The sequence below is a fragment of the Protopterus annectens genome, chromosome 2.part1 (assembly GCF_019279795.1).
Source record: "Protopterus annectens isolate FY-2018-M chromosome 2.part1, PAN1.0, whole genome shotgun sequence".
NCBI lineage: Eukaryota > Metazoa > Chordata > Ceratodontiformes > Protopteridae > Protopterus > Protopterus annectens.
The window spans coordinates 332,518,257-332,530,489 of NC_056729.1; the positions used below are offsets into that span (position 1 = coordinate 332,518,257).

The window sequence follows — 12,233 nt, forward strand, 5'->3', positions numbered from 1 at the left end:
GGACAGGTGCTCCCGGAGGTTCCTCTGCTTCCAGCTAGGAGCCAGTCATTATCAGTTCAGAGCCTTTCCATTTGGTCTCACCACAGCCCCCAGGGTGTTCACCAAGATGATCGCAGTAGTAGCGGCTCACCTGAGGCTTCAGGGCATTAATGTCTTTCCTTACCTGGTCGATTGGCTCCTTGCTGCCCCCTCCAAGCATCAGCTTTGCCAGGCCAGGGATTATTTCCCATCTTTAGCTCGAAAACTGGGGATCACCATAAATCTAACAAATCTTCACTGAGCCCAGTTCAGACCTTAGACTTCATTGGGGCTCAGTTGGACTCTATCCAGATGAAAGGGTTCCTTACTCCAGACAGGATTCACAGCTTGAAGCTTCACATGCTGTACATTTTGCAAGTCCAGTTTCCGACAGCAGAAACAGTTCTGAGGGCATTAGGGTCAATGGCGGCCACAATAAATCTTCTTCCATTGGCGCGCCTTCATATGCAGATTCTTCAGTGGACTCTTGCTGTTCAATGGTCTCTTTTAGATCTGCCTTTGTCTCAACCAGTATGAATCTCCCGAGTGTGCAAAGACTCTCTTCGATGGTGGATTAATTCCCCAGATTTAGTCAGGGGACGTCCCTTTCTTTCACCTTTTCCCAAGGCCACGGTGACCATGGATACCTCCCAGCTATGGTGGAGGGGCATTGCTCGGGCAGGATGGTCCAAGGCACGTGGTCCCCATCCGAGACCAGTTTGCATATCAGTGTCTCGGAGATGAGAGCATTGCTTTTGGGTAGCAGGCACTTTATGCCCATCTTCCTCTAGGGACAATTGCTATTCAGACAGACAACATGTCAGTGGTCTGGTATATCAACAAACAGGGGAACCAGATCTTTCCCCCTTTGTTGCGAAACCATGAGAGTGTGGGAATGGGTGATTTCCACCAGCCATTTTCTGGTGGCAGAGCACATTCCGGGACGGTCCAGCATTTTGGAGGACAGGCTCAGCAGGTCTGTCCTGATACCTTACAAGCAGTCTCTGAATCTTTAATTGGCAGAGCAGATCTTTCTAAAGTGGGGTTGGCCTTGCCGTGATCTCTTCGCGTCTCCTTCCAATGCAAAATGAAGCGAGTTCTTCGCTCTGAACCACACTCGGGGGAAGCCCCCAGAGGTGCTCTGGTTCATGCTTGGCCTCCTGGTCAACTGTATGCTTATCCACCTCTGCCCTTGGTATCAAAGTTTCTTCAGAAAGCATGCAGGCTGGAGAGCTTGATGATCCTCGTTGCCCCATTCTGGCCTTGCCAAGTTTGGTTCCCTTTGCTTTGGTCTCACCTAGTAGTTTCTCCTTGGACTCTGGATCCAGTTCCAGATCTTATTTCCCATCCCTCAGGGATCCCTCATCTAGACCTGGTCAGTCTGAAGCTCACAGCTTGGCTGCTCCAGTTCCCATGATTATTAGGACTCTAGGTTTGTCTTCCCTGGTTAAAAATATTCTGGTGGCACCTCACAAGTCTTCAACCAGAAGAGTATACCATAGTAAATGGAAATATTTTGCAATATGGGCTTTGCAGCAAGATTTGGAACCTTTTACTGCTCCAGTATCTGAGATATTGGAGTTCTTGGCAAGTATTTTTCAGCAGGGTGCCAGTTTTTCCACTGTCAAAGTCCAGCTGGCTGCTATCTCAAATTTGCATGTTGGAGAAAACTTGAATTCCTTATCCTCAGCTGAACTTTGCAAGACTTTCCTTAAAGGTACCTTTCTACTGAGACCCCTGGTGAAAGATCCTATACTGCTATGGGACCTTACTTTAGTGCTTCAGGCTTTAGTCTCACCGCATTTCAAACCTGCAGCTTCAGTGGAGTTGCAGTATTTATCTTGGAAGATGGCTTTCTTAGTTGCCGTTACCTCTGCCAGGAGAGTGTCGGAACTCCAAGCTCTATCATGGTTCCTTACATGATCTTTCACAAGGGTAGAGTATCTTTGCCTACCAACCCCTCCTTTCTTCCGAAGGTGGTGCCAGAAGTATATATCCATCAGACAATCAATCTCCCAGTTTTCTTTACAAAACAATGGGGAATATAAGTTACACTTGCAAGATGTGCATAGACATTTACGATTCTGTTTGCACAGAACAAAAGCCTTTTGAAAATCTGACCATTTGTTTGTTTCTTACTCAAGACCCGATATCTAAGGTTACAGTTGCCTGGTGGATCACTCAGTGCATTTTTCTGGCATACTCTGTTAGGGGGCTTTCCCCGCCAGGTCAAATAAAAGCTCATTCTACTAGATCCATGGCTGCTTCAGCTACCTTCTGGTCTAGGGTATCATTGGATGATATTTGTTCAGCGGCTACATGGTCCTCATCTCATACCTTCATTTTTCATTATAAATTGGGCATCATTTCCAGGAACAGGGCATCTTTTGACTCCGCTGTGCTCTGGAATATCCTTCCATGAGAGCCTCCCAGGTGCAAAGTAGCTGGGGACTCTGTTCCACAGGTTGAAGACCAAATGAAGTAAACTACTTCAGATAAAGAAGTTATGTACTCACCATAATGTTCCATGTTCCATTTGAGTAGTTGTACTTCATTTGTCTTCAACCATCCCCCCTCCTTTGCCCTTCCTTGTCACTGTGATACTGGCTATATGAGTGGAAGATGTTCTCATCAAGGATACCTTAGGCCATGCTTTGGCTTAGGTTTGTGCAGTGCCGGTTGTGCTAAGCTCTTGTTGGGTCGGGTATATGCTAGGTATAGGGCAGCAAACTCGATCTGAAGGGTGGAAGAAGACAGGGGGCATTATGGGTAAGGGGAGGGGCTGAAATATCGGATCAAATGCTGGTGATGCTGGATCAGGTATGGATCCGTAACCCACAGGTTGAAGACAAATGAAGTACAACTACTCAGATGGAATAATATGGTGAGTACATAACTTCTTTTTAGAGATCTCCCCCCGTGGGTCATGACACGTACAAAGCCTACTTGGCCAAACTTGAGACAATCCAAATATTACTGAACACTCTTGGTATGGAGGATTTCAATTATGCCACCGTCAACTGGGAAACCTACACTAGCCCTAACCGCTAGCACAAAAGTTCCTTAACTTTTTAACTCAAATGCCCTGGAACAAATTGTTCATACCCTGACAAGAGGGACAAACATACTAGATCTGGTCCTCACTAACATGTCAAACATATACACTACAGCAACTGTCGGACCCTTATTAGTTAAATCTCACCACAAATCAGTCACCTTCGAGCTGACATTAACACCAGAACTCACAAAGGGTGAAATTAGACTAAAAAAACATCACCAAGGCAAACTATACCCTCTTAGGTGAAGGTATAAATGCATTCCAAACCCCACCCCAAACTGGAAGTGGTAACTACACCGAAGCTTACACTAAAGCCCTGTACAATCACTTGTGTAAGTGTATAGACCCAGCTGTACCAGAAAGAATCAAAGCCAGAGCCCCAAGTAAAAACAAGCTGCCATAATGGACATCCAGCATCAACAAACTTTACAATAAATGCAAAAAGTTGCTGTTTATGAAAATAAAGGTGAGGCACCAACAATTGAAAAACACCCTCCTTGGCCTCAATAGGTAAGTAAGATAACTTGCCAAATCCTCTGAGGGCCTCTTTGAGGAAAACTTAATTAGCCCAGCCAAGGATAACCATAAGGCCTTTTACAGCTATGTATGTAGCCTAAAAGGTAGGACCCAAGCATGTGCCGAACTAGTGACCAACAGTATCACACACATGCTGACCACACAGAGGTAGAAACCTGCTAGTGGATAGTTTGGCAAAATTTTATCCCCACCATCCCCTCCAAATCTGTCACAAACCTTGCTCCAATCTGCCCCTCCCATCCTACATTTCTGAAAAAACATATCATCAAAGCTTTGTCCAAGGCAATAAACACAGCCTCTATGGGACCAGATGGCATCCCAGGCTGTCTTCTAAACAGGCTAAAACATTAACTAGCATCACCATTGTGTACCATCTTCAATCATAATCTAACCACAGGCTTTATTCCTTTGGAATGGAGAACAGCAACAGTTATTCCCCTCCACAAAGGTGGCCTAGCAACAGACCCAGGGAATTACAAACCCATAAGCATGACCAGCCCTGTCTGTAAGGCCATGAAACGTATCCTTATAGACCTCATAAATAAAGACATAGGTTACCTCCAAACCCTGGATCCTACTCAGTTCAGCTTCATCAAGGGCAGATCTTGCTTGTTAAATCTTGTGGATTTATTTTGAAAATTTGATCAGGGCCATTGATGAGTGAAATCTGTGCACATGGTATACCTCGACTTGGCAAAAGCTTTCAACACAATCCTGCACTCAGGCATTACTGATAAACACAAAAACCAAGTTCCAGCCTCTGATAAAGGTAACTGCCAGATAAACACCGAAAATCCAAAGCATAAAAATTGGCAGGACCACCACAGCTTCACACAGTAAAATTATTTATTTGTAAAAATGGACCAGATAAGCACTTTCATGTTGTAAAACCAACTCTTCTTCAGATCATAAAAACACAAAGTCACAACTCAGTTTAAAAACAGTTAGATGTTCAATCAGCTATGTTAATTCATCACTTCATTACACCAATTTCCTCCCTTTCAATAAGGTTTTAAAGAGGCACAAGCATTAATACCAGGATGTTTATCAGAATTGTATGGTTTTCTTCACTACATTAACCATACTATTGGATTTTTGAAGTTTACTATGTCCATGTCACAGAAAGAGATATATTTCTTGGATGTACGATTAATGGTTAACCAAATGGGTCAGATAGATCCCAATTTATTACAAAACGGATGTTGGAAAAATAGCTACTTGTCCTTTGATAGTATGCACTCCAGGTATATATATCCTAATGTAGTAAGAGGCCAATACATGAGAGCCTCTAGGCTATGTACACAAGAGGAAGCATTTCATGAACACATTGATGCATTGAGTCAACATTTTTTGAAAAGGGGCTATAAGGACCTTCTGATACAGCATAAAGAGAGGGTGGTCAAGGATAGAAAAAACATTGCTGCCCCATACTTCTCTAGACGTGCTTCTAGTGCCCATAAGGATAGGAGCTTTGTCAGTAAACTCAGATTTGGTCTGAATTACACAAATGATGTAGGCTCTGTTTGTAATATTATACGAAAAAATGGGGCATACTCACAAGTGACAACAAGACAGCTGAAATAGTTGGGAACAATCCCTCCTTTATGCACAAAAATTGTTTAAACTTGAAAAGACAACTGTGCAGAGGGAATTGTAACAAGTAACTTGCTATCTGCCAGAGTTGGTACATACAGTTGCAGGCATTGCAGAGCCTGTACATATATTTCACAGGAACATTCACGGATGAAATATATTTTTAGTCCCAGATTCTGTGCAAATTGTAGTACAGCAAATGTGATTTACTTAGCCACATGCAAGTCCTGCACAGGATTCTATGTTGGTAAGACCAATGAGACATTAAAAGATAGAATTTTTAGTCATTCTTATGAGATTAGGACTTGCAATATGAACAATACACTAGCTAAACATATTAAAGAAAATACTGGACATGAGTTTGTTTTTAGGATACTACAAATATCTCATGTGAGTCAGCGGGGGAGTGATCTCACTAACTATACTGAATAGTAGAACTTAAATGGATCTTGAGGCTATAGGCTGATAAACATCCTGGTATTAATGCTTGTGTCTCTTTAAAACCTGTATTGAAAGGGAGTAAATTGGTTTAATGAAGTGATGAATTAACATAGCTGATTGAATATCTTAACTGTTTTTAAACTGAGTTGTGACTTTGTGTTTTTATGATCTAAAGAAGCATTGGTTTTACAATGTGAAAGCAGTTATCTGGTCCATTTTTACAAATAAATACTTTTATTGTGTGAAGCTGTGGAGTTCCTGTCAATTTTTATGCTTTGCACTACTTATAAACTTAGCAAACTGAATGTAAACCCCTTTGTTGTAAGATGGGTTGCTAACTGGCTCACAAACCAGACACACTCTGTCAAATTGTGGCTCCACATCAAACAGCAGACCTGTTACCAGCGGGGTGCCACAGGGGTCAGTGCTGGACCCCATACTGTTTGGTATATACTTCTCAGAAGTTCAGGTCAAAACTAAGGGGCTGTGGCTGACCAAGTCTGCAGACGGCTGCAAACTGGGTACAATTATTGAATCCCCAAATTATGTCCGTATACTCCAGGAGGGTCTTACACAGACCAGCGATTGGTGTTTTAATCACAGTCTCAAACTAAATGCAAAGAAATGCATCATCATTCCCTTCGGCACAAACAATGTCCTTTCACACTATCAAATCAACAATACCGTAAATACCCACAAAGTGGTAAGAGATTTTGGTTTACAAGTTGACCATGACCTTAACTTTGACCAACATGTGTCTGCTGTGGTAAGGAAGGCATTCTATGTAGCACACTTGATTAGTAAAGGCATCACCTCGAGAGCAAAAGAGGTTATAACCCTTCTATACAAAGCACCTGCAACAACTTGAGAGACCTCAGAGGTTCTAACAAAGAAGATCAAGGGATTTCAGCATGTGCAGTACACAGACCGACTAAAGTCCCTATCACTTTACTCTGTATCATATAGATTTCTTAAGGGAGACTTATGCCTGGCTTACAGAGCAGTCTTAGACCCAAACCTAATGAACTTGCTGGATTGCTGGATATCTGTAAATCAAATGGGACTTGGGCCACCCGTTCCAGGGACCTAAATATGGCCTGTGACTTGAAAAGGACATGCTGGAGGGACAGATTTATCTCCCAGTGACTGCCACATCTTTGGAATAGGCTGCCTATTCATGTGAAACAGAGCACCTCTATGACACTGTTCAAATGGAATCTGGATGAGTGGAAGGGGCACTGTAAATTCTTACTGGGAATAGTGCCCACAACCCTGCTGGACATGGGGTGTCATTACTAAATGCAATCTTGGGTATTAACTAACATTTCTTTGGTATTAAATTGGGATGAAATGGCTAGGCGTGAAATGACCTCCGGGTCAATAGCCTAGTAACCTCCTATGATTCTGTATACTGTTCGTGTTATAATGATTTCTTTCTTTCTGACAATGTCTGAACTACTTCTGAAATTATCTGTAGTGATATGTTCAGTAATGGATACATATTCCTCATTGACCTTCCTTGGTGTGAGAACTTTCATAATCCAAAGATCAGCAAATGCTCTGCTTGATACTTTCCCCTAGGTACAGGTTTCACTATCCCTGCGTTTGAAGTCTTCTTAGATGATTTAACATTCAAACCACACAATGAAGAGAATATGATAATTTAGGTAACCATTTGAAATGTTGGGACCTGCAACAGCAAGTCCCACAACACAGAGACTGAATGACCAAAACAATGGACTTATACCAAATCCAATACATCCATTTTCTGGGGTATTCCCTTTTCTCCGAGATATAGCAATCTCAGAGTTGGTATATATAGGTTTGGGGGTGTGAGTGGCTTGTCACCCTGCAAAAAAAGTTTAAAGGAAAACAGCAATATTTTAGATATGCTGTTCTGGATTTGCATCTTTTTTTTTTCTGTCAGAACTCAGCATTACAAGTGCCAACATTTCAATAGGGAGCCGATACTTCATCATTGTACTGTTCATGATTATTGAATTTTCATTTAAATGTGTGATAGCTGGTAATATAAGTAACTGTTTATAGGCTATTATTTCTGTTTCTAAAATTTTAAAAACATTAAGCTTACAGAATGAATTTCATTGTGCATATTTCCCCATTTGAATTAGTTTTCCCTTTTGAAAATTAGACAGTGAACTTGGTTGTGTATGAATACAGTAAACTGAACCAAGTACCTTCATTCCAGTCCCTTAAAGTAGTTGGTTACATGCTTAAAAATGCAAACTAATAAAATCTGTTTTTCCCTCTCAGGGTGATGGTGTGCAGGAGAACAGAAGATTAGCTTTGAAGTTGATGAAAAAAGCAGCTGCAAAGGTAACATTCTGAACAGGCAATTAAGTAAACCTGACAGTGAAAAATGTTTTGTTCTTCCTAACTTCAACCGTGCTGTCATGCATTAATCAGAAACTACATCTGGATGGCTTGGGTACTATTTAACTGAACGTCTTCATACATGTGAGCTAGTATGGAGTATCTAAATAAGTGCAACTTTATATTAGTAATGTAACCAAGCTCTACACTGCTTCTAATCATCTCTAGTCTGTACTATGAGAAATGTTATATTCTCCACTGAAATGTAAAATATTGCACATAGTTTGTGATCACTTTCATTTTATGTTATTTGAAACATCATGAAGCATCTAAAAGACTGGTATGAACATAGATAGATTAGATAGTAACCTGGTCAGTCTTTAATATGTCACATTACAGGACTTGCACCATGCTCTTTGCCATGAGCCTTTTAAAGTCACAGCTTTCCTATAGTTTGGTGCCTTGTTGGACCTACTGTAGACAACTATGGCTTAAGCCAGGTTAAACCTATGCAATCAGAGAAAATTGTTCACATAACTTAGGTTCATAAGTTCATAGGTAGGTACTAGGCTATCTGCCCAAGGGCATTTATAAGCCTAGCTAGAGTGTATCAGCTTTCACCACCCCATTGATTAATTAACTGAGCCTCTGTCAAGAAGAGCCAATGAAGTGATCCCAGGGGTGTATTTTCTGTTACCCATCCACTCGTCAAGGTTTTCTTGAAGAGTGTTAGTGAGGGGCTCTGCCTAATGTAGTCAGGAATTTTGTTCCAAAGCATGGGGAGTCTCTGTGACAGGAATCTATCCCTCCAGCATGTTCTATTTATTGTTGTGGTGAGGTTTTGCTCACTAGGGTGAGTGGCTCGCAGTGACTTGGATTTCTTTAGGTGGAGCATGTCCATCAATTCTGAGTTGGACATGGCTTTAAGTCAGGCAGAGATCACCTCTGAGTAAGTGATATGCCACTGAGTACAGCTGGAGCTTTTCCAGTCAGGCTGCATAGGACATATGTTTGAGGCCAGTAATCCTCTTGTTGAGGTACTTTTGTGGTCTTTCCAGCTGTTGTCTTGTGAGGTACATCCCAAATGGGGCATTGTACTCTATGATGGGTCTGATGAGTGACTAGTAGACGGGCACTATAACCTCTTTATTTCTAGATGCAAACCCTTTAGTAATTAGATGGGCTACATAGAAGGATTTCCTAACTACTTTGGCAATATGATTGTCAAAGGAGAGATTACTATCTGCCTGGGTCCCCAGATCTCTTATTACCTCTTCTATATTAAGGGGGGTGCCACCTATGTGGTAATTAATGGGTGTTTTGTTTTTCTCAAACGGGATGACTATGCATTTTTTGGCATTTAGCTTGAGACCATGACTTTGACACCAGGTGTCCATCTCAGTAAGGCCCTTTTGAAGAATGTCCGTGTCAGCCAGAGAGTCGATTATGGCTCCCAGGTTGCAGTCATTGGCAAACTTGTTTAGGCATAGTCCTCCTGTGTTTGCCTGTACTTCTGAGAAGTATATGCAGAACTGTAGGGGTCCCAGGACCGAGCCTTGTGGGACACCACTTGTGACTGGTTTAGAGTCGGACCTGGAGCCCGCTATTCTTACTGTGTGAGTTCTGTCTGTAAGCCAGTTGGCAACCCATCTCGTGACGTAGGGGTTTATGTTCATGCTGGTGAGTTTTTCTATAATTCCCGAGTGGGGAATGGCGTCAAAAGCCTTGGCGAGGTCAAGGTAGGCTGTGTGAACCACCTTCCCCTCATCTATGGCCTTGGTGACTGTCTCAAAGAAGTCAACCAGATTTAGTAGGCATGATCTGCCCTTAACAAAACTGAACTGGGTTGGGTCAAGTGTTTGGAGGTTCCCAATGTCTTTGTTAATGAGTTACATGATAATGCACTCCATATCCTTGCAGACCAGGCTAGTCAGGCTTATGTGACAATCGTTACCAGGGTCAGTTGTGGTCCCTCCTTTGTGGAGCAGAATAACCATTGCTGTGCACCATTCTATGGGCACATAGCCTGTGGAGAGGCTGAGGTTGAACAGTGTGTTTAGGTGGGGGATTAGTTTGTTCTGTAGTTCGTGCAAGACACAGCCTGGGACACCATCTGGCCCCATTGACACTGTGCTTTTCGCTTTTGAAAGGGCTGTTTTCACCTGTGCATCTGTGATTTCCAGGACACTACACTTTTCCGGTATTGTTGTGGACCCTTTTGGGAGGTGAGAGGGGGTGAAGTTTGCACTGAATCTATCTGCCAGAATGTTGACAATATCAGTAGGTTCAGTATATTTTGTGCTATTTTGCACTAGCTCAGAGCATATCTGCGAATTGCCACTTAGATTCTTGACATAGCTAAAGAAGGCTTTGTGGTTATCTTTCGAATCCTTGGCTATTTTTCTTTCGAAATTAGCCTTGGATGATTTTATGAGGGACCTTAGTTTCTTACTGATACTGATCAGGGATGTCTTTCCTTCTTGGGATTTGCCTTTTTTTCTGAACTAGTTTCCTGTTTATGGCAGGAGTCCACCAGACTGGTTTCCTTCTCTTTGGGGAGTGAGTCTTGGTTTTGCTAGGGATGACACGATCCATGCATCCTTGTAGGTGCTCATAGAGTGCATTTGTAAAGGTTCCTGCATCTTGGACACTGTTATCCTTTAGCGCGGGGGCTGTGAAACTTACCACCTCTGTCTTAAGTAAGGTGAAGTTTGCTATAGAAAAGTTTTTCACTGTGGTTTCCTTGGTTGAGGGTGGTGTTGTGGTATGGACATCCAGAGTGATTAGTTTATGGTCTGATCTAACCAGTGACGGGTTGACCTCCGGTGCGGAACACCTCCCGCCCATGTTGGTGATGACCAGGTCCAATATGTTTTCACCTCTGGTAGGGGAGTTTACCAGCTGATCCAGGGCATTTGACTTGATAAATTCCAGAAAGCACTGGACCTGGGAGTTTGTACTTGAGTAGTTTTCCCAGTTAACGGTAGGGTAATTATAATCGCCCAGTATCGGTATTTGGTAGGACCTTCATGTTTTTCAGTGTCTCCAGAAAGGCAGAGTGGTGGTCCTGGGTCATGGAGCATGATATGTAGCAGGCCACAATTTGCACTGCAGATTTGCCCGATATTAATTGCACATGGATGATCTTAGAGGTATCATGCTGCTCCACTAACCTGGAGGTGTAGGTATCCTTGATGAATATGGATACACCCCCTCCTTTTGTGTTTCGATCCATGTTCTGTGGCCAAAATGTGTGGTTTGAGTTGTAGCGCAGTAGTGCTGGGGTGCACTGTGGAGCCTTGAACCAGGGTTCAGTTACTGCACAGATGTCGACGTTCTCCATACTAAGGAGTGCTAGAGCATGTGCATTTTGAGATTTAAGCTCCTGTCATTGAGTAGCATAACCTTCATTTTTTTATTTGTGCTGTTTATGGAGGTGGGTTTGACTTTTAAGCCTTGCCTAAAAAAGGCACTATGGGGGCAGCAAGAGCCTTGGCCAGTATTCGAAAGCCTAGGGGTGACAGGTGCAAGCCATCTCTTGTGAAGCAACGAGGCTTGTCAAGCATGTCGTCCCAGGCTGCCAGACACTGGATCCCCTTTGAATTACACCAGAAGCTTAGCCAATTGTTGAAATTGATAGTTTTTTCTTTATACTGCGGTATCATTCTTGGTGAGGGCAGGATGCTACTCAGGGTCAGGTTCATACCCGCCTGGGCTACATGATCAGAGAGTTCTTCCATGTCTCTTTTCATGTAGTCCCTGGAGGTGCGTCTCAGGTCATTCACACCAACATGAACAATGACAGAGTCATATTTGTACTTGTTCTGAAGTGACCTGAGTGCTTGTATTATGTGGCGGATTCTGGCTCCTGACAGGCAGCTAACAATAACCTTATCCTTGTCCAGCCTAGTGAGTGGGACATCAGTGTACCAGACTATAGAGTCACCTATTACTAGTGTGTTAGATATATTATTTCACCTTAAGGGCTGTGATTGTGCGGCACACTGATTTTGTGTTTTATGCGTTGTCTGGTTTGTGATTGGAGGTGCAGGTTTTTTGGGTGTCTGCTTTGGAGGTCTCTGATGCTTTTGCAGGTTTTTATTTAGAGCCTCTGAGTATGATTTCGTGTATTTATATGTATTTTTTGCCAGTGCTGGTTTAGTATGTCTATGTGAGGCTGGAGGTGTGGTGCAAGTGTTAACTTTCTCCTCATGACTGCCTGTTCCAGTCCTGGGTGGAGAGAGCTTAGCCT

At 42.7% G+C, this 12,233-nt stretch overlaps 1 protein-coding gene across 2 annotated transcripts in view; it reads left to right on the plus strand.

Moving 5' to 3' along the window:
- Positions 1–12,233, plus strand: part of SEL1L3 (SEL1L family member 3) — a 1,757,172-nt gene that overhangs the window by 1,384,985 nt on the left and 359,954 nt on the right. For both annotated transcript variants that reach the window (XM_044062158.1, XM_044062159.1), the window contains exon 14: positions 7,922–7,984. In XM_044062158.1, the coding sequence (XP_043918093.1) occupies positions 7,922–7,984 (63 nt within the window). The remainder of the gene's footprint in view (positions 1–7,921; positions 7,985–12,233) is intronic.